Source organism: Dermochelys coriacea, chromosome 2 (assembly GCF_009764565.3).
Source record: "Dermochelys coriacea isolate rDerCor1 chromosome 2, rDerCor1.pri.v4, whole genome shotgun sequence".
Classification (NCBI taxonomy): domain Eukaryota; kingdom Metazoa; phylum Chordata; order Testudines; family Dermochelyidae; genus Dermochelys; species Dermochelys coriacea.
The window spans coordinates 137,196,830-137,222,756 of record NC_050069.1 but is presented as its reverse complement, the minus strand read 5'-3'; the positions used below and the strand labels follow the sequence as shown (position 1 = coordinate 137,222,756).

The 25,927-nt window shown below is 41.6% G+C and overlaps 1 protein-coding gene across 1 annotated transcript; it reads right to left on the bottom strand.

The window, feature by feature from the left end:
• Positions 1-2,148: 2,148 nt before the first annotated feature.
• ZNF622 (zinc finger protein 622) lies at positions 2,149-19,648 on the bottom strand. Its single transcript, XM_038388620.2, has 7 exons — positions 19,424-19,648; positions 15,089-15,703; positions 12,999-13,238; positions 12,044-12,206; positions 10,637-10,749; positions 4,277-4,420; positions 2,149-2,505 (listed from the first exon to the last, which is right to left on the bottom strand). Exons 2-7 carry the CDS (start codon positions 15,699-15,701, stop codon positions 2,378-2,380), a joined length of 1,401 nt encoding a protein of 466 aa, XP_038244548.1. The 5' UTR covers positions 15,702-15,703; positions 19,424-19,648; the 3' UTR covers positions 2,149-2,377.
• Between the last annotated feature and the right edge of the window lie 6,279 nt (positions 19,649-25,927).

Here is a 25,927-nt window from a genome sequence, read left to right as displayed (position 1 = left end):
GCTGCATGGTTGGCTCTAGCCAGGCAGCACGGCTACCTGTCCTGGTGCAGCCATGCTGCCAGGCAGCGGGGTAAGGGGGCAGGGGAGTTGGGTAGGGGAGTTTGGGGGGTGGTCAGGGCTGGGCGTGTGGATAAAGGTTGGGGTGGTCAGAGGGTGGAGACCACAGGGGTTGTATGGGGTGCCGGGGCAGTCAGGGAGAAGGGGTGGTTGGATGGGGCAAGGGCCACTCCAGAAGGGGGGGGCCAGATAGGGGCCAGGCTCCACCTGGCTGTTTGGGAAGGCACAGGTACTTTAAATCATTGACACTTGTAAAAATTGCTTCTTAATGCTGCTTTAAAACTAGTCTATGCACTGCACTTAAATATTGAGTCCAGTTTTGGTATCAACACTTCCAAAAATGTTGAAAAACTGGAAGGAAGTCAGAGAAGTGACAGTATGATTGGATGACTGGAAAACATGCCTCTGAGTAAGACCTAAGCCTAATCTATTTAGTGTATCAGAGAGAAGCTGAGGTGATTTGACCATCATCTAGCAGTAACTCCACAAGAAGATGATTGCCGATAGGGAACTCTTTAACCTAACAGAGAGAGAGAGAGAGAGAGAAATACATGCCAATGACTAAAGTCAAAGCTTGATAAATTTAATTTACTGTTAAAAATCCAAAGCAAAGGTAACCATTGGAACAATTTGCCCAAAGATGTAGTGGATTCTCCATCACTTAATCCTTAAATCTAGAGTGGATATATTTCCTAAAGTAATGCTGTAGTTCAACCACAAATTATGGGTGTGAGGCAGAAATTACCAGCTGCAGAGCTTGGATTATGCAAGAGGTGGGAATAGTTGTGATCAACATAGTCATCTGCTCTGCCCTTCTCAGCAACTCTCAGAGACCTCCTTACTAGTTTAAATTTATTCTACAAAGGGGATATGTAGTGTAGCATACGTTAGGCGTGAGAATCTAAACTGCTATAACTTGCATTCTACTAGACCATAGGTTAGGGGGCAATCTACACAGCATGTAGGCCGATGTAAATTAAAATTAGGGGGCTCAATTCTCCATTAGCTTGCACCTTTTTCCTAGGCTTGGTCAGGGTCCCATGTATTCACAACTGAGACACAATTCCCTTATGGTTGGGAAGATAACCTAAAGCTGGAGAGTAACCCAAGCAGTGCTGTTAGACTAAAAAATAGCTGACATGTTCATATTTCTGCACTTCTCATAATCTAGTGCAACTGTGGGGTGATGAAGGTAACAGCATACTTGATTTCTGACTGCTACAAGTCAGACCCTAAATTAAGCAACAGAGGGTTTCTTAGACAACTGTGTCAGATAGACCCTCCTTTAGCAGGCTACCTTTCTAGAGAAGGTTGTGTGGTCAGTGTGTTTTATCAAGAATGTAAAAATGCCTCTCTACACAGAAGTACAAAGGTGACCACCACCCTTAACTTTTCAACTCTCATCAGTAATGAGTAATTTTAACAATTCATAATGGGAGTGGTGCTGGTAAAAATACCTTAAATGGATGCTTTAATTTTAATAAAGTATTTAAAACATTACACTGAAGTTAAATCCAAACAGACTCATAGTTGAGTTTACGAAAAATATTAGTGTCTCATGAAACTCAGTGTGCCATGCTCTGTTGACAGGATAGAAACCATTAGCCGAAACCCTAGAACTATGGTTTCAGAACAAAAAATAACCAATTTCCTTTTAGGTCAAGTGTTACTTCAAACAACTAGCACAGAAGTTTCTACATAAACTGAACACAACCAAATACATACCTGTCATTCGTCATGTGCTGGCAATGTGCTCATTCTGAGCAGCTGTCCTCAGTTCACCCACTGAAGGATTTTAACACTCCTGTCTAAAGTGCCTCTTACAAAATTGTTTGATATAAAGAAAGTGTATAACTTTGGTAAAATGCTCTCTCCTACTTCATACAAAAGAAAATCTTCTACACTAATCCAGAAGGTCTGGAGCACAAGCTTCTCTCTCACCTCAGGCTTATAATCAGAATCTTCTCTTAGGCTACCCGCCCCCCCGGCAAGTTTTCTGTAATTCAATTACAGCACAAAGTCAGCTGTTCAATCAAAACCTACTGCATAAAGATGGACGTTAGTAGAATGCACATGATCTATACCAGTGACTAACATGTACCACATACTTTATTTGGACACAAATTTGACAGGCCAGCAGTTATTAGAATACAAGACCTCTTCACAAGAGATAGAGGAAGAATAGTAGCATCCAGACAGTCACTGGCTAGGTACCAGGGTCCAATTTAGTGAAATTTCTCCCTCCCCCCACCAAAAAAAAAAGATACTAGCTATTAATTCTCCTCTCCTGGACCAAGCTCTGTACAGCAGTTGTGGCAGCTCAGAAAATGACTTGCATCCGGAAATGCATCTGCTTTGTAGCATTGTTACTCATTCCAATCTTCAGCATCCACTTAGACTTCATCCTCTGTAGATACTGCATGTCACGTTCACATGCTAGGGCTGCTCCTTTTGTAAAGGGGAAAAGGGTGAAAAGTCAGTAGCTTGCAAGACTGCAGAATGATTTAAAGTATAAGGCCTTGCCTCCAATTACACCAGTCTAGTTGCAGCAATATAGTTACCCTGGTCTAACCTTCTGGGGAGGCACTCATTCTGCAGTAAGAATGACATTTTTCATTTTAGCTTTACCCTTTTCCCACACTATATAAACTCAGATGAAAAGAGGCTTCATGCTGGAATAAGAGTGTCCAAGAGGGGCTTATAACCTGTATACCCATCTCTTTAAATTCACTCCTTCCCTTATTCTTCTGTAACTTCCCCAGGAAGACAAAATCAAAGTGGCTTAATCCTGCAATGAGCTATACATTTGGCAAGGGTTTACTTGCTCTGAGCTCATGAGAGGATCAAGATCTAAGTAATTGGGGGGGGGGGGGGGCAAGTGTTTCTGAATGGCTACTGATCTGAAACAGACCTAAATTAACTGAATGATTTGAAGTGTCTCTCTCTTTCTGTTCAAACAAATCTTAATTTTCTTTGTATTTTTTTTTAAAGTTATTTGCCAAATAACTTCTACAAATAATTCTTCATCTGGAGCTCATTCACTGCAAGTATCCATACCTTGAATTGTTCTTTGACAGTCCCAATCAAAACCGTTTATGCTGGGGTCATGTATTACCCCATATTAAATGGCAAGCATTGACAGCTGAAGGAAAGAGTGCCACACAAATGGACAGGTAATCTTAATTACCGTCAATCACCTCTAGCAAAGACAAACTATTAATGATAGAACTTGACATATTCAGGGTGACAGCCTTACTTTGTGGTCAGTACAACATTTATTTTCCTATCAGAGTATCAAAATACATGTTTAGAATTCAATTCTAGATTAATCCTCTGACGTATTCTGCAATACTTTACACACTTACACAACAGGCTTGTGCATAGCACTGTTCAGACAAAACATTTGAATTACACAGTTACAGGGGCATACATATAGATGCAGTAGTGCAGGAGCGAAAAGTAGTACAATGACACAAACTAAGGGAGAATGTGTCATAACTGGAAACAGGATTTGAATTTAGCAGGCAGGAACAGTCTATGCAACTTCTAGTTCTGAAAAGTTAACCTCGCCTTTATTTATTTTGTACATTAGCCTAGATTCATCCCTCATAACTTCACATCTGACAGGAAAAGTTTCAGGCTTGTACACAAATGCACTTTTGCTATAAGAAGCAGTGGGACTACAATTAATTTGTGTACATGCAGGGCTTGCCTTCTCAAAAAGCAGGGCTGGAATGGCAAATTTCTACACTGTATTGTGCTTATGTGCCAGAAATGAAGAGGACTCAAACAGAAGGGGATACCCAAAAGTCAGATACTGTGCAGGAGACAAGGTCCAGGCTTTTACCACAGAGCAGTGATGCTCTTCTCCATCTTCATGTGCCAGAAGTTTAGTTTCCCACTGCAAGTGTGATACGGCTCTTTGCTAGGAAGTGAAGCCCCAAATCTGACAGCACCTAGCAGTAACTATATGGACAGAATTCAAGCATGTAAATGCTAGTATAAGGAGACTGCTCTAAGGGTGTGCCTACACAGGGAGTGGCAGCAAGTCTCAGAGCCTGGGATGACAGACTCGGACTCACGTTCAGCACTAAAAATAGCTGTGAAGATGGTTGAGCTGGGCTGGAAACCAGGCTCTGACGCTCACCCCCCCCCCCCCCCCCCGCCAAGAATACAGGCTCAAAAGAGAGAGTTTAAAGAACTTAAATTTGTCACCTACCTGTACTGCTTGTCCAGCCCAGAGCTTTGTACTGTTGCAACACCCTGCCCACTGCCTTCTTATTTTTAGCAACAGCCACTGCTCTTGACAAACCAAACCGCTGCTTGTAGTACCTCATCAAAGAACGGTGACCAACCCTGGCACCTGTTACACAAGAGAATATTTTACAGTTTAAGTCAAGCACAGTGAAGCAGCTTTTGAGGCAAAGTACTCATCCAAGTGCCTCTGGAAAGTAATCACATTGATTACTTTTAAAAGGGTCTGATGTTTTAGACTATGATAGAGTCTGACTAATGTAGCAGCTTCTATAGTATACCACATGCTGAAGAGAGGAAAGGCAGAAAAAGACCAGCAGCTCAACTAAGGGATGGCTAGGAATTATAAAAGCCTCCAGGAAGATTTAATTAAAGGCAGGAAATAGAGAGGACGACTGACTGTTAGTTTTGTTGCAAGGATTTGGGCCAGCTTTTTAATGCTAGAAGGAACCTTTGACTATCAGCTAGTCTAAAGAATACAGACCAAAGAATTTCACCTAGTAATTCCTGCATCAAGCCCAATAATTTCTGGCTGAACTAGAGCATCTCATCTAGAAAGCCATTCCATGGGTAGGAGTCACTGTCCTAATGACAAAACTATAAAAATTCACTAAGGTTCTCTACTCCTTGCAAAACAATGGAGATGATCAATCTGAGCTGTGGTGAGTCAGAAAATATGGGCCCAACATCAAGATTTATATAGCACGATAAGCACAGAGGATTTACATGGCACTGTGTTTTGCAACTGGTCAAATAGTCAGGCAGCAGGTTAACACCATATTTTACAATTCGGGAGTACAGGAAAGATTTTCTAATTACATTTGTACAGCCAAACCGGAACATGAAGATTGGTAGGGTAAGTTTTGTAAGTTATAACAGTCCCTTCTTGTTTCCTGACATTTTATGAATAAAGCCTGGGCCTATCACTGGAATAAATCTTATTTCCCTCCCTACCTATTTTTTTTTCTTTTTAAACAAACTGACCATTTGGTAGGTTATACTAAGTAGTGAAAACAGGAAAGGTAATTTCATGACAAAATACAGCCCCAATCCTGCAGGCTGCAGTGTAAATGCTTTGGGGAAACCCAAGGCTCCAACCACACAATAGCTTGCAGGATTGGAATCCAAAACTCTGAATTCCCTCGAGACATGCATCCAAGGAAGTGGGTGTTCACCCATGAAAGCTTATGCTCCAATATGTCTGTTAGTCTATAAGGTGCCACAGGACTCTGCTGTTTTCTCTCGAGATTTTCAGTTACTACTTTGTGATCCACTGTGGAACCCCTGCATAAACAAACCGAACTGGAATGGCTAACATTCCCCCTCTCACTGGATAATAAAGAAAAATGGAGATCAGGTAACGAAGGGACAGACTCTGCAGCCAAATTGCTTAATTCCACAAAGATGAGCACTTATGACAAAAGACCAAATGCTTGTTTTCCTGTTTGTCAACAGTGACTGTCAACCCCTACCTGCTAACAATTATCTAATTTTGATGACAGCTTTTATATTTTCCTGAAGTGAAATAGACTTATGCTTTTTGACATGGCAGACCAATGACACCAAAAGGGTAAATACTGATTTTACTTTGTGGTTACTAGCACTGAAACACTGATCAGATATGTCGTCACATGTTAGTTACAGCTATGAGGAAGGAAAACCCTAGACTAGAGAGTGCTGTGGTTTAGGTTTTCTAGTTCAACAGTACTCTGTTAGGATGCACTCATAGCCCATATGATTCTACAAAACTCATTTAACTATTTTCTGTCCAGTAAGCTAAACAGAGGTGAAAGCAGAATTGATAAAAATGTATGATTTAAAAAAAATGAGTAAGAAAATTGTTTTTTAAATTTAAAACCATGTACATTTAAAAAAATAAACCTATTTAAAATTAAATTTGAAATGATTAGTCTATTAAAATAATTTAAATTAAAAACAATATTCCAGCAGTACATGTTTGCTGCTGAAGTTTTTTTAAAAAAAAAGTCAAACCACTGAATCGGTGGCAGTCACTGGCTAAGCACCTGGAACTACAGAGTTTGTTAAAGACGACGGCGGTTGATTAATCACAGTTAATTCATGTGATTAATTTTTTTTCAGTTAATTGCAGTTTTAATCACACTCTTAAGCGATAGAATACCAAGTGAAATTTATTAAATATTTTTGGATGTTTTTTGACATGTTCAACTATATTGATTTTAAATTACAATACAGAATACAAAGTGTACAGTGCTCATATTGCAAATATTAGTAATAAAAATGATACTCTAAAAATTATAAAACAAAAGAAATAGTATTTTTCACTTCATACAAATACTAGAATACAATCTCTTTATTGTGAAAGTGCAACTTACAAATGTAGATTTTGTGTTACATAACTACAATCAAAAACAAAACAATGCAAAACTCTAGGGCCTACAGGTCCACTTAGTCCTACTTCTTGTTCAGCCAATCACTAAGACAAACAAGTTTGTTTACATTTACAGGGCATTATGCTGCCTGCTTATTATTTATGTCACCTGAAAGTGACAACAGACATTTGCATGGCACTTTTATAACTGGCATTGCAAGGTATTTACATGCCAGATACACTAAACATTTGTATGCCCCTTCATGCTTTGGCCACCATTCCAAAGGACATGCTTCCATGCTGATGATGCTTGTTGAAAAAAATAATGTGTTAATTAAATTTGTGATTGAACTCTATGGGGGAGAATTGTATGTCTCCTGCTCTGTTCTACCTGCATTCTATCATGTTATAGCAGTCTCAGATGATGACCCAGCACATGTTGTTTGTTTTAAGAACACTTTCATTGCAGATCTGACAAAAACACAAAGAAGGTACCAATGTGAGATTTCTAAAGATAGTTATAGCAGTTGACCCAAGGTTTAAAAATCTGAAGTGCCTTCCAAAATCTGAGAGTGGTGAGGTGTGGAGCTGTGCTTTCAGAAGTCTTAAAAGAGCAACACTCTGAAGTGGAAACTACAGAACCTGAACCACCAAAAAAGAAAATCAACCTTCTGCTGGTGGCATCTGACTAGGATGATGAAAATGAACATGCATCGGTCCGCTTGGCTTTGGATTGTTATCGAGCAGAACCCGTCATCAGCATGGACGCATGTCCTCTGGAATGGTGGTTGAAGCATGAAGGGACATCTGAATCTTTAGGGCATTTGGCATGTAAATATCTTGTGATTCTGGCTACAACAGTGCCATGTGAATGCCTGTTCTCACTTTCTGGTGACATTGTAAACAAGAAGCTGACAGCATTATCTCCTGCAAATGTAAACAAACTTGTTTGTCTGAGCTCAACAAGAAGTAGGACTGAGTGGACTTGCAGGCACTAAAGTTTTACATTGTTTTATTTTTGAATGCAGGTGTTTTTTTAAACATAATTCAACTTTCAAGGGATTGCACTAGTAGCTGCAATAGGGAAATTGAAAAATACTATTTCTTTTGTTTTATACAGTGCAAATATTTGTAATCAAAAATAAACTGATCACTGTAGACTTTGTACTCTGTGTTGTAATCGAAATTAGTACATTTGAAAATGTAGAATACATCTAAATATATTTAAATAAATGGTATTCTATTATTGATTAATCACACGATTAATCAAAGCTTGACAGCTCTATTGAAGACCAAAACCAGTTTCTGAGAGCAGTTTCCTCTTCTACAGGTGCAGAGAGAAGACTTTCATTTCATTTCACTCGATTAGTTCAGTTCAATAACTCAGTCAGTCAAAGCTGAGAAACCAAGTGGGAGGTGAAAAAGCAGGAAAGCTTGTTTTCCTCCTCCAATCTATAAATAAACAGATGATAGGTTGAGCTAATAATCCTAAAATCTTGAAGGCTATGGTGTTAAAGTTATTTGTTCAATTCAATTAATCAGTTCAATTCACTAACTACTGAGAATACTTCCTTTCTTTAATAAATGAATTAGTTTTAAATGCAAAATGTGTTTTGATAAATGTGCTGGGGAAAAGTGTTTAAGATAGTTTTATTTTAAAAATGCTGTTTTTCCAGTTTTGGTGCATTTTTAATTGAATTCCAACTTGCATCCAGATGGGCACAAATACCAAGTTAAAAAAAAAATCAATGTAGAAAGAAAGAAATGAATCATTCACCATTTTCAAACAAAAATTAAGCAGCTGAATCAATGTGCATTAAGCAATATACTTGCTTAAATAAGTGTGCTGATACTGTGTATCCTCCTGGATAGAACAAAAGTACAAAATTTAGCATGTTTTAATAGTTATCAATGACTAAAAATCAACCTTTCCTTAGAAACATAACTGAAGTGCGCAAATGTATAATAAGATTAAAATCAATAATTTAATTTCACCTTGCCTGGAAGTGTATTTTTATCATTCCAGCCTCTCTAAGTGGACTTTCACATAATCCATTGTTCCACTCACATATCTTGCAAATGAATTACAAACCTAGTATCTACAAGTCTGATAATTAGATTTGTTTAAAAAGTGACCTGTCTTTAATATTAAAGTGGCAGTTTAGCAAATAAGCTAGATGACCTCATCTCACACCAACCAAATCTGCTCTAGAAATACAAGCATTTCACAACAGACAGGAACATAGATGGCTAGAAAAATGAACTTTTTATGCTGTATTAGCCTTTCCACGCAATGAAATGATGATGGATTAAAACAACTTTATCACAGTAACATGCAATAAACACCTATAGAACCTTTGCAGAGAAAGACTGTCTGATTATTTACACATTGTAGAATAAAAAAATAAAAGATTTAAAGCACCACAGTGCCACCTACTGGTTTCCCCATCATTGATAAATTTAGAGATGAAAAGATACTTTGTGTATCACTAGAGACGACAGCCACAACAGACGCTACAATTTAGTGAGAAAATCATCAGTTTTTCCATTTATGTGCCAGTAGTTTCCAATGTTTTTCACCCACAAAACTAAAGGGGACCAGAACTAAAAACCAAAGCGTTTGTACTTTTTTTTTTTTTTTTGCTTCTTCATGATAAAAAGGCAGGCAGATAAAGAAGTGTTTTGTTTTTTAAATGTCAGGTCTGGTCTGGCATCCGTTTGACATTACACCGAGAGAATGGGATTTTTCACAAAAATCTTTAATAGTTTCTCTCATATAGTCAGTTTCATTTTTTGTATGCTGCAGGTCTATAAACTGGTTGTTACTCAAAGGAGGAAGATTTTCAGAGGAATAAAAGGGATTTTGGTACTCATCTACCATTGAAAGTCTCCCCCAGACTGCAGTAAAACAAAGACAGAAGAGAAAGCTTCTCCTCTAACCTTTCAGTTCTAGCCATTTTAGGACTAGTTGTTCCTGGTGACAATAGTAAGTGTTATTTTTAAGATGGGGGCCCTTCAGCTCAGTGGCTTAAGAGGAACGCTGAGAAAGCTCCTACTTTAGTTCTCTGGTCTTCAAGGAGTCCTTCAGTAAAAATAGAATATAAAATGCAATATTCTTGATATTTTTGAAGTTTTAAAAAAACAAACAGCCTCCCTTACTGCACCACAGCTGCTTTTCATGCCATCTTTATCCACTGTAAGTTATAATAAATCAAAGAACCAAAAAACCAGTACAAAAGCAAGATCACCTTTAAAGAGACATCAATTTATTCACTATCTGCATTTTCTTTAAAACCTACTACTGTTTCAAGTAATATACACAAGACTGTTGTAACTAAGATTGGAGGAAAGAGATCTCTTTTCCCATTTTCACTGTCCACTTGACAGCACTTTATGGGATTATGGGGATGTGTTCATATCTCAGTGTGGAACCATACACCATTGCAAAGTATCAGACTTATAGTGTAGAAATTAATACACCAAGAACAATATGTGGTTGTTTAAGGAAATTAATATCTGAATAAGAGGTTGTAAAAATTAGTTATGACCAGGTTACATTGCACAGAACTACACTGAAAGAACTTACTCTCCATAAGATGTACCGCAATAAAGTACACATTACATCCTTGCATGCGTGAAGTCAGTCAAGGGTAAATAAGAGGAAGTGATGCTCAAACAAACACCCCACCCCCACCCAACGCAGGAGGATGACAAGTTAGAAAGACTAAGAAATCTTATAAATTTCAATTTGAGCTAATTGAATAAGAATATTTTAAATGGAAACAGGTCTTCAATTTGAAAACTGGAACAACAGAATTTGAGATCAAAACAGATGAAGGACAAGTGGATGGCAAACTGTCCGCTTCATGGCACAAATCGGAATTTCACAGGACAATCTGTCTTTGGTGGCAATAATTTAAACTACAGCAAAGCCAAGAAGATAAATACTGTATCAAAAGTACCTGTTATACATACCTGAAGGGAGGATCAATTCCATACTTTCGTCATCATATTCTAAATTCTTCCCTGCTGGGAGCTCTCCAGACATTACCACATCCTCCCCTTCCTCGTGATCAGGGTAACTGCTCCTGTGGAACAACAGCAGCAGCTATTAAATTACACATGAGCAGCAGCTCCATCTCAGAATTGTCCTATATAAACTTGGCATGCTATAAACCTGTTATGTCCCAGAACACTGACAAGCTCCATTTATATCAGGGTTCCCAAACTTTTTCTCCATGTTTTAATATAGACAGTTGTCTTAGAGCACCTCTCCACCCCTTCCCAATTCAATTATACAGCATGAATGTTGAAACAAACTTTTAAATGCAATCTATATCAAAAAGCCCACTACCATATGACCAGCCAGCTCTCCACTGACTACCAGCGAGTGCTCCAAATTGAACACTTGGGAAACTCTGCTGTACAGCCCACCATAATAGATCATAATTTGTTATGATCAAAATGAATATAGTTTAACAAAATTCTTAAATCAGGCTTGCAGATTAAGAAGAGACCAAAACCATATCCTCGTCTCCTGCAATGTTTAAAAACAAATACAAAAAACAACCCCACATGTACCAATGGGGGCTGCGGGGGCAGTGCTTTCAGGCAGTGCACGGAGACCCACTGCCCCAAGGGGGGGCGGAGAGACGTGCCAGCAGCAGCCACTTCCGGGAGCGGCATGGGGCCACAGCATGCAGGCATCTTGCCTGAGCCCTGCTCTGCTGCTGGCCAGGAGCCGCCTATGGTAAGTGCCTCCCGGCCAGAGCCTGCACCTCGCACCCCTCCTGCACCCCAACCCCCTGCCCCAGCCTGGAGCCCCCTCCTGCACCAAACTCCCTCCCAGAGCCCACACTCCTCCCCCTCTCCTGCACCAGTATGGAGCTCCCTCCTACACCCAAACTCCCTCCCAGATCCCGCACCTCCTCAATTAATATAGTAGAAGTGGGTGGCCTGTGACGACTTACCAAAATTCATGGAGCGGCCCCCCTGCAAAAATTATTGCCCACCCCTGGTATGGATGGACAACAGCATCCTAATAGGTCTAACACTTCATTTTAAATAAGTAAATAAAACCACACACCGACCAACAGCACATACCATTATGCCCTTACAAACTTGGAAAGGTTGTTTAATACATTATTAGTATTAAAGTGAACACTTAAGGTGTTATTTTTTCCTCACGTGCACAGTAGCTTTGTCTCCAAGACAGCTTCTGACTGATGAATTGATTTTCCAAGAACTGCTAGGACCTTAAGTGTAAATGTTAGAAATAGGTCTAGTTTCTAGAAGGTCAAAAGTGGAAAAAATGGGTTTCAAGTTTCAACACTTCTTTCTGCTTCCAACTTTGTGGCAAGAAAGAAAAACAAATGTCCCTACCTAAAATCATAGAAGTCTGCAAATTCCAAGGCAGCATCCCCATCTGTGAAGAGTTTGCAGTGGCTTTTATCATTCATATGACCCTGCACTGCTTCTGTTGAGTAGAAGGATTTCCCCTTCTCATTGCACCACAGGCAGATTTTCCCAACACCAACTTTTTCTCCTGGGCAAGTAAAAAAAAAATATATTTCTTTTGAGTTTACATTCAATTCAATGTTCAATTTCAACATCCCTGAAGTGGTTATCTCCACTTGGAGTCACAGGCACGGTAAGTGACTTTCTCCAAGTTAGAAAGTCACTGCCAGAAACTGAATTAGGGCCTTGGTCCCCCTGTTTTCTAACCACACTCTGCCTCCTCACAGAAGTCGTCCATATGTTTAAAGAATAATTCAAATGACACAACAGAGGGCATCACAGACACTGGGCTTTAGTGAGGATAGATAAATTTAATATGAATCTAGTTTGATTATAGGAAACATTCCACTTGCAGTGGAGCTGCTTTCTCATAACTGTTATAGTAGTTTGGCAAATATTTGCATCATCATTCACTAGGAGAGCTATGCGTCCAAGTAATAGGCACACCCAGTGTAAGTATTTTAGAACTTGAGGTTTTTTGCATAAACCTCATGCTGTTTAAACCAATACTGTTAGAGATCAGGTTAAGGCCTAATATGGGGACAGACTAACCAAAAGCTGTCCAGTGCAGGGTTCTTATACCTTCCCCTGAAGCATCTGGTACTGGTCACTGTCAGAGACAGTACATTGAACTAATAGACTTGAGGCCTGATACAATATGGTTATTCCTATATCTGCTAGAATTAAGTCATACATGTGACTGAATGAAAGTTATGAATACCTTGCGACACTGAAGCCATAGCTCAAATCTGTTTATTGCAACAGAACAGGGTATTTAACCTTGTTGGAGTGGGGGGAGGGGAAGAAGAGTCATGCTTACCCAAGTACTTAATCAGTCCCCTGAGATCCACAAGGTATTCTATATCTGGAATAAAGAAACTATGGGCTTTTGTCATGTGGGCCACGTTTTTCATAAGAGAGCTTGAATGGTGAGGACAAAACAAGCAGTCTGTGAGTGGTACTGCACCAGCAGCAATCTGTTTCTCATCTTCAGCCACTGCACCGTCCATCTGCTCATCTTCAGACTCTCCAACTTCATCAGAATCCACATCCTCCCAGCCTTTCAGTGCAAGTTAAAACATGAGGTTTATTTACATCATCTTTTTTTCAGGCAAACAAGCGTAATCTGTATGCTCTAGTACAGAATATGCTTACAACACCAATAATAATTATAAACGGATATAAAATGCTGTGTGTTCTAATTACTATACAGACATTTAAATCAATCAAGTGGTGAGTTCATACCACTGTCAAAATTAACTTACAAAGAAATGATGGAAGCTTAAGGCAAAACTCAAAACTGCTCATGAAAGGATCACCAGATCTAAGAATTTAGTTACAATCTTCTCTAGTGTGAAAATCCTATTGCTGTTTAGGAGCAACACTATTATTGTACCATGCAGCATTAAAACAAAGCATAACTGGTAAAACACAACACAATTCTGTCATAAACATGAGAATTTTGATTTCCTGTAGTGACTTAGCAGCATGAGCAGAAAGTTATAAAACCAAAGATACTCTTCACACATACATCTTTACGACAAAAGAAACATTCTAACATTCATTTGTAGTTATCTATAAGCGGAGTTCTTAAAGTAACTGGAGCTATGCAATTGTTTGTGTGTCACTTGTACTTCTTCCAGTCATGGTTATTTCTCCTCTGATACTCATGCAAGATCCCACACATTGCTCTGCCAATCTTCTTCAAATTTCACTGGGAAGGGTGAGAGTATATCGGGGGGGGGGGGGGGGGAATCAAGATAATTTTCCATGACACTTCAATCTTCTGTAAGTGCCAAAAACAGTGCAAACTGGGAGAAGGCGGTTTGTGATGTCCACTAGGAACTCGCCTAATGACAGGTTTCAGAGTAGCTGCCATAAGCTTATGCTCAAATAAATTTGTTAATCTCTAAGGTGCCACAAGTACTCATTTTCTTTTTATTAGGAACTCGAAGACAGTAAACTCATTTCACATAGGCCACTAAAGAGTTCTCAGATGGTAACTATTAATTACCAATCTAGATGGGATTCAAACCAGTGACCTGGTAATGTTAGTATCAGATATTGGTTTCTAGCTTTAAAAGCCTCAAACTGACAATCCTTTGACCTCTGTTTGCAGTATTGCTGTAGTTGCGTTGGTCCCAGGATAATCAGAGAGAGACTACTCCTTTCTTACTCTCTCTAATCCTTTCACCGTGCACTCTGAACGAACAGCACTGGTAGAAAAATAGTCCTGATCAAAAAGTTAAGGGTAAAATGAATGCTTAGAAACCTCCTGAGACATAGTGTTACAACTTAAATATATCTTAATGCAAAATAGTTTCACGTTTGTTTCTTCTTTATGTATCTTCCAAAACAGAGTACAGAAACATGGGTTTACCGAACAACAGTTGATGATGCTTCTAACATCTAACACATGGGTACCTGATCCCCACCGACATTAATGGAATTACTTCAGCATAAATCTGCTGTAACAGAGTGGAGCATTAAGCTAAGGAGTGCAGGTCCCTGCACTGCTTTTGATGGACATGATATAAGCAGCAGTTATAAGAGAAAAACACATGACCTCTATTCTTAGTAACTAGAAAACTTTTCAGTTTATCTTTAAAAAGAAAAAAAAAAAGTGATGAACGAGTTCACTGGCCACTAAACCTTGCTAGACTTGAATCTTTCTTCCCTCTTCATGGCAAACATTTTTTGATGGGAACCTCTGTTGTGTGAAGTTTTATTAGAAAAAAGCCTCCCCCATAGAATTGTTAAGAATGTTTTCCTGCCTGGAGAAATTTTATTTAAAAAAAATTTAAAAAAAACAAACCCAACAACAACAACAACATGGGGCTTCTACCCAAAACCAACCACTAAGTTTGCTTACCCAGAGCCACCATTTTACCACTTAGCTGGTTTTCTTACCTTCTTCCATCTCCTCATCTTGCTCCTCATCCTCTGCATCCTGTTTTGCCAGCTTCCTTGCCTGCTGTTCAAACCACTGTAGCCTTGGAGGTTTTTCCAGTCGCGCTCTGCTCTGTGACAAATTACCTCCAGCAGAAGGTGGAGAGCTGCTTGTATCAGTTGGGAGCAATGGTATCTTCTTTGGAGACAAGGATGGTTGGGGCCTGATGGCTTCCTGAATAGCTGTATTCATTGCATCTTTGTTTAGACTCTCCTGGGCCAGCCCCTTTTCCAGGTTCTTCTCATTTAAGGTTTCTACCTTCTTGTTGACAGCCCGGACAGCTTTTTTTTCAAGTTCTAGGTGCTTTTTGGACTTCAAATGATTCTCATAGGCATTGAAAGTGGAGAACCTCTTGCTGCAAGCTGTGCAGTAGGTGGCAGTGACTTTGTTCTGTTCCTCTGTCACCGCTCTCTGAGCTAGGACTCTCTCTTGGAAATTCTCAGCAGTGACAGGTGGCATGTCAGCAACTTTCCGTTTTAGATTATATCTGTGCCAGTCAGTTTTGTAGTGGGCACGCTGAATGTCAGCATCCTTAAAAGCCACACGGCAAGTGATGCAGGTATAAGATGCCATTACTTGGAAGCAAAGAAAGGCAGCATGTCAAAAGAAAGTGATCAAAATATGGAGGGGGGAGAAGACATGAAAAACAAGCCAGTGTCAGGTCCTTGCCTGAGCAATTGCACATTTGATGCAATCCTGGTGCAAGTGTGTTAGTAAAGTTTATGAAATGCTGTTAATGCGTTAGACATTGCAAAGGATGAAACGAAGATATAAAGTTAGTCACAGCTATCAAAGATGTATTACTATTTATTATTTGTATTATCATAGCACCTAGAAGCCCTCATCATGGAGAAGGGCAAGGACCCCTATGCTAAGTACACACACAAAGCAAAAGGATGGCCCGTGCCCCAAAGAGACTTATTTATAGGTCTCTCCACTTTTCACCAAAGAGCAAACGCCGGAAGTCTCTAGTCAGTAGGATGCAAGCCGTAGGTCTTTAAAAAAGGGACATGATCATTTTAAAGAAAAAAAATACGTTTGATTTTTTTAAGCATTCTATTGTCACAAGAAATGACTAAGATAATACAATGCGAAAGAGATAGAGAAAGCTTTCAGTTGGTTTTCAGCATGTTGTGTATGACACTTTTTGCCCTCTAGTATCAGTCGTTTCCCCCCTTTGTACGTGAGGGTCTCCCACATAGCAACAGAGGAGAGTTAAATAGGAAAATGTGACTATAAAACAACAAAAACTGGCAGAGAGAACGAGGGACCATATTTTACTGTATGTTTGTAAAGCACCCAGCATAATGAGGCCCTCTGCTTGATTGGAGATCACTGTGTACAATAACACAAATACATAGCAACTATTGCTAAAGTTATCATTAACTTTTCTTTAATTTGAGTAGATGCAGTGCTGATGGAGTCACTTTAAAATCATAAGGGATTGTAAGCTCTCTATGGCAGGGACTGTCTTTTTGTTGTGTGTCTGTACAGCACTCAGAACAATGGGGTCCTGGTCCAGGACTAGGGCTGCTAGATGCTACGGTGGTAACAAACAACAAAACGAACACAAGGAGGTGCTCACAAATTGAGATCAAACCTTAGACTAATATATGACTAATCTAAGGAAAGCACGATTCAACCCACGGGAAGAAGCCTGTAATATGCAGGGGGAAAATCAAGTCCCAGACAGCATACAAAAACTGCAATCCCTCCAAGGGTACCAACAGACAGAATTCAACATTAAAAAACTCCCCCACAAACACTAGACTGGGCCTGTACAGCCTGGAAAGGTGTGGATTTTAATCAGATAACAGGTACATTACGGAACTGAAATTTCCTGTTAGAAACCAGCATTTGCTTTTGCTGTATTTCTTATCTGTAAATGCAGAGTAAAAAACATGCACGCACGAGAAAACATGAAAAATGGTCATTTATAAGCAGTAAAAAAAATAAACCAGTAAATTATTATACATAAGAACTATTTGATTTAGATGAGAAAAAGTCACTCATTCTTCACTGTGAAATGTCTATGGTGACTCAAATAGTTATGTTTTGTTTCAGTCAGGATCAACTTCACTCCCTGCTTTCTAATTCAAGTATACACCACCTAACCGCTGTAAATTGACATGAGCATCTGTTTCCGTTCAGCAGCATGTGCTCCTTGAAAGGAAAAAATGGTAACACTACAAGTCATCTAAGCAGCACTTACTGCTGTATAATTTAGACGGGTTCTTTTAAAATGGTATTTGCTAACTCTTGTTAGAGTTATATGGCAAGCAAGAATGTTGCTAGAGTCCTCTCTGACCAATTTCAGAAATAAAATTAAAACACAAGAAAAATCCAGAACAACCAAAAATATTTACATCTGCTAACTCACCAAAGGAATAATTCATTCTGTTTGATGGTATAAAATAGAAGAGACTAACTACAGGATCACATGCTGCTATGCAAGCACTTCTTTTATACACACTTACTTTCATCCATAATTTTAACCTTAAAAAAAGCACAACTCCATTTTTTTCTCTCGGACGTGTCTGCATGTGTGTGTTGAGGGAGCAAAATTTAAATGACAGGTTTCAGAGTAGCAGCCGTGTTAGTCTGTATTCGCAAAAAGAAAAGGAGTACTTGTGGCACCTTAGAGACTAACAAATCTATTAGAGCATAAGCTTTCGTCTGAAGTGAGCTGTAGCTCACGAAAGCTTATGCTCTAATAAATTTGTTAGTCTCTAAGATGCCACAAGTACTCCTTTTCTTTTTGCAAAATTTAAATGTAACTGAATTTTTGGAGTCCAAGAACAGACTTGTTTCATCTAATGTTTGGAAGAGTTAACTTGTTTGTTGTTGGTCCTCTACCGCACTTGATTTCTGCTACTTTACCATGACACCAAATCAACAGACGAGTGAACATAAGCACAGCCATACTGGGTCAGACCAATGGTCCATCTACCCCAGTAGCCTGTCTTCCAACAGTGTCCAATGCCATGTGCTTCAGAGGGAATCATCAAGTATCCATCCGTGTTGCCCATTCCCAGCTTCTGGCAAATGGAGGCTAGGGACACTTCAGAGCATGGTTTGCATCCCTGCCCACCCTGGCTAACAGACATTGATGGACCTATCCTCCATGAACTTATCTAGTTCTTTATTAACCCTAAAAAGAAAAGGAGTACTTGTGGCACCTTAGAGACTAACAAATTTATTAGAGCATAAGCTTTCGTGAGCTACAGCTCACTTCATCGGATGCATTTGGTGGAAAAAACAGAGTAGAGATTTATATACACACACACAGAGAACATGAAACAATGGGTTTATCATACACACTGTAAGGAGAGTGATCACTTAAGATAAGCCATCACCCACAGCAGGGGGGGGAAAAGGAGGAAAACCTTCCATGGTGACAAGCAAGGTAGGCTAATTCCAGCAGTTAACAAGAATATCAGAGGAACAGTGGGGGGTGGGGTGGGAGGGAGAAATACCATGGGGAAATAGTTTTACTTTGTGTAATGACTCATCCATTCCCAGTCTCTATTCAAGCCTAAGTTAATTGTATCCAGTTTGCAAATTAATTCCAATTCATCAGTCTCTCGTTGGAGTCTGTTTTTGAAGCTTTTTTGTTGAAGTATAGCCACTCTTAGGTCTGTGATCGAGTGACCAGAGAGATTGAAGTGTTCACATACATCCGATGAAGTGAGCTGTAGCTCACGAAAGCTTATGCTCTAATAAATTTGTTAGTCTCTAAGGTGCCACAAGTCCTCCTTTTCTTTATACAGGGAGTGTATAAAACTCACTAAACCGAGGATGACCGGAATGAGGCACAGCCCCGTGCAGCAGAGGGCGCATTACAACAGGGTTGACAGGATTCATGTCATGACCGGCTGGCTAAGCAACTCATCAAAGCCAATTGACTCCGGCAACTCTCGTCTCGGTGCCCTACCCCCACGCCTGTCACACCCGATGGAGCAGGGCCCCGCCTGAACTCCTGGGTTTCCAGTCGGCTGCATCTTCTGCCGGTAGGTGCGGCTGCTAACAGCAGTCCGGGGGCTGGGCGCTTGACAACGGGGCACAGCGCAGCACCAGAGCTGCCTCTGCCAGGGCCCCACGCACCCGGGGGAGGCGCGGCAGACACCCCGCGAGCCTGCCCTGAGTCCCGCCGCCGCCGCCCAGGCAGGGGCTTCTCGGGCCTCCCCCGCAGGCCCAGGCCGGGGCCACCGGCCGCTCGCGCGCAGCAGAGCGGGGGCGACCGGGCAGCGCGAGGGGGCGGTTGGCCCCGCCCCCCGGGAGTCTCGGGCACCTACCTGCGGGGCGCGCGCCTCCTGGGCGGGCTGGAACGCTCGGCCCGCGGGGATTCCAAAATGGGGCGGCCACAATTACTCCGGCAGCGCAGGCGGCCGCCCCCCGCCAGCGACGCGCCGGCCGAGGCAGCAGGGAGGCGCCGCTAGCTGCTCTGACGGAGGCCACCGCCCCCTGCCGGCCCGGCGGGCCCCACGGAGCGTCCCCGCCGCGCCTCCGCCCCCTGGGCGGCCCCCTGCCGGCTGCCCAGCGCCACCTCCGTGCCCAGCAAAGCGCCGCGCTGGCCCGGTCCCTTAGCGGCGCAGCCTGATGCAGCCCACGGGGAACGGCCAGGGGGCAAGAGCCGCCTCCTGCAGTTTCGTACAAGATGGGGGATCCCGCCCCGCCCCCGCGAGGAAGGGAGCGGGGGGGGGATGATTTTGAAAGAGGCCCATACCCTCAGCCCGGAACACAGCGGCTGTATCAAAAGGGGGAAGACGGGGGAGGGGGGGAAACACGACACGGGTCCACACACAGCCCACAACAACAGGCAGCCCAGGTCATCCCGTTGCTCCAAGGAGCCCAAAAGGCACAGCCCCGTTTTTAAAAAGCAGTTGCGGGTCACCTTTAATACAGCTGCTGCGGGGGGGGGGGGCGGGGAAGTGTCAAGGAACTATTTGGTAAATATAGAGCAGGCAGGAATGGACACGATTTAAAAAAAAAAATCAAAAGGAAGCTTTCTTTTTTTTTAATCAGCTCTAGCTAAATAGCACTGCCCTGCGCTGTCTTGAAAAAGGCAATGAGCATGCAAATAAGGAGAGTGAGATCGATACAGGAACTGCCTGCCATATCCTGGACCGTCTTCGTTGGATTACGCTGTCCAAAGCCTCGGGGAAGAAAGCAAAGAGCAGACACGGGCCTTCGGGCAGCCTGGCGGGCTGCGGCTGTCACATTGCACCGGTTGGGTTCCGAGAAGTGGGCGGGGGGGAGCCTGCCCTGCCCCCTCCCCAGCCTAAGGGGGGGGATCTACAGGACTTGGAAACCAAATGATTCTGTGGACAACTGAGGTTGCTAGCAGGAGAGGGCAGTTTAAGGCAGTATCCGATGTAACATGTATATTCTCAGTTTGGTGTATGGTGCCAAGGTACCATTGGAATGCATCTCTGTACCTGCGGTAGGCAGGGAATTGTGCAGCCTGGACAAATCCAGTCAGGAGGGAGAGAGACATGGGTCTGTGCCCAAGACAGATGACAGCGGAGAGCCGGGAGCCAAGGCTGGGTGTCCTTGCTGGCTCACAGAGTGGGAATAGAGGTGCCATTGCCCTGAACAGTGACAAAGTATGGAAGTTGAGGATGAGGTAATTGTGACCAGCAGTAAATGTTTGTTTCAAGTAGTATGGGGCAAGCCACCTTAGGCTGCCTCATGAACTGTATTGCACGCTAGCACTGTTGCACAAAAGTCAGTCAAAGTCTGCTGAGAGGATATCAGTCAAAGAAAAAATAAATATAACTGGGACTAAAGCAGAGTTGGGAAATAGAAAAAAATTATGTAAATACAATAGCTAACATTTAATTTTTATAAATTTATTTTTCTTTTTGAGCTATATTTCCATACTGGATGGTATTTTGTATGTCAGTAATGTCTCTACAGTTCATTAGAAATGAAGAAATTGAGAAGGGGCGTTTGTGTTGTGGAAAAGGTATGGAATTTAGGCATTAATCATATTTGAAATGAGGTAGAAAAGTGAAACTCTCTGGTCTTGTCTACACGTCAAACTTTGGCTGATGCAAGTTATTTTGGCATCAAGCTGCCCAACTTGTATTGTTCATATGCGTGTATACGTGGTTGCTTGTGTTGATGCAAAGCATAATGTATCCTGTGTAGATAGTCCCAGTGTACCAAGCTATGGTGTTTAGATGTTGCTTGTAATTATTAGAATTGGGAGCACTGGCTGTTGGGAGCCTGAAAAGACAGGAAACAGGAAGGAGGGGGGAGGAGTTGAGAGGCTGGGAGAAAGCTACAGAGGATGCAGCAGCAGCTTGCTAAAGAGGTTTCCACTTTGAAAATAAAGTCCTGGTTGATACAACATTTTGGCGATCTTCTGCCTCTGAACCCTTTCTGCAAAGGCCAGGTGAGCCTCCAATTGCTTTTACTACCTGTATCCATATGTTTGAGACTTATCTGCTTGCAATCAGTGCTACAGAGATTTCTGAATTAAGAAAGCGTGCTCTGCTAATCCACTGCCTTGGAGCAGAAGGGCAGCATATATTTTACACTTTTCCCCTTGCAGATGATAAATATGAGACTGCACTCACTGCATTAAAGCATTTTTTGTACCAAAAGTGAATGTAGTAGCTAATCGTTACAGATTTCACCAGCATGAGCAGAAAACAGGGGAAACTATAATGCAGTATATTGCTTCCCTGAGGAGTCTGATTGTAATTTGTGACTTTGGGAATATGGCAGATGAGATGATTAGAGACCAGCTCATTGAGAAAACAACCATGCTTCATGTAAGAGAACGCTTACTTCTAGAACCACAACTTACACTAGTAAAAGCAATAACCTTTGCTGTTCAGATTGAGTCAGCTACAACTGAAGCCAAAATAATGAGCATGGATACAGGAGGCATAGTCCAGGCTGTGACTCCTTTGCAGAAAAGTTCACTACCACTGCAGACACACAATTTCAAGAGGAAAACTAATGAAAAGCCACCGAATCAGCAAATTCAAAATACAGTAAAAGCATGTTTTCACTGTGGATCCCCACAACACCTTGCAAGCTACACAGGATGTCCGGCAAAAGTAGCTCAGTGCAATCATTGCAAAAAGATTGGACATTTTGCGAAAGTATATCGCAGTAGCCAGTCCAATCAAGAGGTGCATGCAGTTACAATACTAGATGTTACTGTGCAGAGCATGGACAAAATCACTACTGCACATATTCCAGAACAGATAAAGTGCACTGTAAACGTTTCCGCCATACCTCAGGCAAACCACACTCTAATCAGCTAATGTTGGACACTGGTTCAGCAGTATCTATACTACCTGATTCCATCTGTCTGCATTACTTTAAAGATGTGCCTCTTACTGAACCCAAACTTCACTTGGTGTGCTATTTGAAAAACCATATTCCAGTACATGGCTGCCTGCCAGTAATAGTTACTTTTGGTGATTGCTGTGTAACTGCAGAGTTCTACATTGTCCACAAAGGCACTCCTATCCTTGGCAGAGATTTATTGGCTGCTTTAAATCTCAGGGTAGTTAATGGACGAATTGATCTTCCTCAGCAAAGCACTCTTGCGGTACACACACCAGTTTCAGCTGGGACCCAACACCAGGTTGAGGAGAAACTCGGCTGTGCTTATGAGTTTCTGCATAAAGTTAAAATGCGGAATAAAGAAGTTACGGGGCTTGCCATTTTCAGTCAGGGAAGCTGTTTCAGAGGAACTTAGAAAACTTGTTCAAAAGGACATTATTGAAGAGATCGACTCCTTGGAATGGGTTTCGCCTATAGTAATGATGCAGAAGAAGGGTGGAGGCATTCGCCTTTGTGTGGACTTAAGGGAGCCAAATAAAGCTATTGTGATTGACAGCCATCCTCTTCCTCACATAGAAGAAATATTTGCAGAACTCCGTGGAGCAAAGATGTTTTCTACTCTTGATTTGCAGAGCGCATACCACCAGGTTATGTTGCATGAAGATAGCAGAGACCTCACAGTATTTATTACACGAGGGACTATTTCGTTTTAAACATGTTCCATATGGTCTCGTATCTGTCCCAAGTGCCTTTCAAAAAATGATGTAATTGATTCTGAAGAATCCACATAGAGTTCAGTGCTATCTGGATGATATTATCATGTTTGGAAATATTGCTGAGGAGCATCACAATAACCTGCAGTCTGTCCTAAACTGCATCAGCACAGCAGGCCTTCCAGCTCAATAGGTCCAAATGCAAATTTAGACAAACTGAACTCTCCTTTCTGGGGCATACAATTTCACAGGCTGGACTAAAACCTGATCCAGATCATATCTGAGCAATTTCAAATGCTCCTCCTCCAACAGATTTGGAAAGCTTACGTTCCTTCTTGGGTCTTACCTCCTGGTATGCAAAATTCATTCCCAATTTGCTTCTGTCATTGAACTGTTATGGAAATTACTACAGAGAAGTTCAACCTTAGTGTGGACAACGGATGCACAAGCTAGTTTCAAAACGGTGAAAGACTTGATTGTACATAGTCCAGTACTTGCACTATTCAGTCCTGCATTGCCCACAATTGTAACTACTGATGCTTCTGTTTATGGACTTGGGGCGGTTCTCACATAACTGCATGAGGACAACACAGAGAGGATTGTTGCATTTGCTTCAAGGACACTTAGTAATGCTGAGAGAAAATATTCTACAGTCGAAAAAGCAGCACTTGCTTCTGTCTGGGCTACTAAAAAATGGAGAACTTACCTGTGGGGCCACACGTTCAAGTTGCACACAGACCACAGCCCTTTGACGACGTTGCTCACATGAAAAGACTGGGAAGAGCAGGATACCGTATTGCTCGATGGTCTGCAAGACTACGCTCTTTCAATTATGAATTGGAATATAAGCCTGAAAACCAAAATGTGGTCACTGATTGCCTTTCTCGCCTGCCTTTGCTTTCACCAGAGGTCCACCGGAGGATGAGGATGTAGTGGTTGCGCTTATTACAAGCACTCTCACTGCAGTTACAAGAGAACAATTTCAAGCTGCTTGTTCAGCATGTCCAATTCAACAAAAACTATGGGAATTTCTGACAAATAGATGGCCCAGTCACCCTAAAAGCCTTGACCCAGTTTTACTGCCTTATTTTAGAGTTCGGGATGAACTTTCTTTGTTTGATGGTTGTGTGCTACGAGGTACACATTGGCTCCTTGTGCCAGAAGAATTGCAGTCAAAACTCTTACACCTGGCACATGATACTCATCAAGGAATTGTCCGAACCAAACAACAATTACGGGATCTGTATTGGTGGCCAGGGATGGACTCTCAAACTGAAGCACTCATAAAATCCTGCGTCACTAGCCAAATGCATGATAAGACAGCAGTGACACGTACCCCTCCATTACAGCCTGTTCCTCTTCCTGAATCTGCATGGGAAAAAGTAGTGATTGACATTGTAGGACCCTTTGATATTGCTCCAATTGACTGCCGTTATACCATCACTTTAAAAGACTATTTCAGTAAATGGCCTGAGGTAGCGTATACATCACAAATCTCTTCTGCTACAGTAATTAAGTTCCTCTCTTCAGTTTTTAGCAGGAAAGGTAACCCCAAAGAACTGGTTTCAGATAATGGTAGTCAATTTTACTTCCTTGGAGTTTGAAACTTTTCTAGCACAGAGGAACATTTTACACAAAAGGTCATCCCTATATTACCCTCAAGCCAATGGGGAAATGGAACGGTTTAACAGAAGTTTGAAAGAGAGTTTGCAAATGGCTAAACTGGAAGGGTGATTGTGTATACACTTCACTACTGATTTCTTGCAAGCATAGCGGGCTACACAACATGCCACAACACAAAGATCACCCACAGAGTTACTGCATGGGAAACAGATGAATACGAAACTGAACATAGCTGGATTGTTAAAGGCATGACCTGATGCCTCAAACAGGGATAATGTCAGAAAAACAGTTGAACATCACCAAGCAAAGTCTAAGGCTTTTACAGACAAGCAGTGGGGTGCTAAGGAACCAAAGTTTGAGTGTGGTTCCTTCTTTAGAATACGAAAACCTGGAATTTTACGCAAAGGGGACCATAAATTCACAGCTCCTCTTAAAATCATAGAGAAGAAGAGACCTTACACATATCGACTTTCTGATGGGCTGGTATGGAATGCTTATCTTACACCTACCTATGCACCAAGAGGAGATTATGCCAACACCCAGTCTGCATTGGATGACTTCACCGTAGTACCAACACAACAAGACATTGCACTGGAACTGGGGCTTGAGGGACAGCCTGTCAGACCCAGACGACCCCGTCTGGACTAGAGACTATGTTATGTAGTATCTACGGTGTTTTCAGTGTAATATTTCTGCCAACAGTGTCTTGTTTCATATTTGTTCCTGTGGTTAGAACAATAATGTTTATTTTAATTGGGAGAGTTTAAGAGAGGAGGGAATGTGGTGTTTAGATGTTGCTTGTAATTATTATAATTGGGAGCACTGGCTGTTGGAAGTCTGAAAGGACAGGAAACAGGAAGGGGGGGGGAGGAGTTGAGAGGCTGGGAGAAAGCTACAGAGGGTGCAGCAGCAGCTTGGTAAAGAGGTTTCCACTTTGAAAATAGAGTCCTGTTGAAGCTTGTTAGTACCTTGCCTGGTTGATACAACACACGTGTCACTGTCTGGTGCAGCGCCTTCTGTGGAGTTTTCAGTGTGTTGAGGGATAGAAATGACTCACCCAGAGGTCACTAGGAGCTAGAGTTCCCAACATACAACTTTCTCTATCCCATAATACCATCAATATCCCATAATTTTTGTGCCTTTTTAAAAAAAAAT

Excerpts from the sequence above, each read along its gene's own strand:
- ZNF622 (XM_038388620.2), bottom strand. The coding sequence starts at position 15,701 with ATGGCATCTTATACCTGCATCACTTGCCGTGTGGCTTTTAAGGATGCT. Across the intron at positions 12,207-12,998 it reads GGGACTGATTAAGTACTTGG|GAGAAAAAGTTGGTGTTGGG; the intron begins GTAAGCATGACT and ends TTACTTGCCCAG. Across the intron at positions 2,506-4,276 it reads GGGCTGGACAAGCAGTACAG|GAGCAGCCCTAGCATGTGAA; the intron begins GTAGGTGACAAA and ends CCTTTACAAAAG.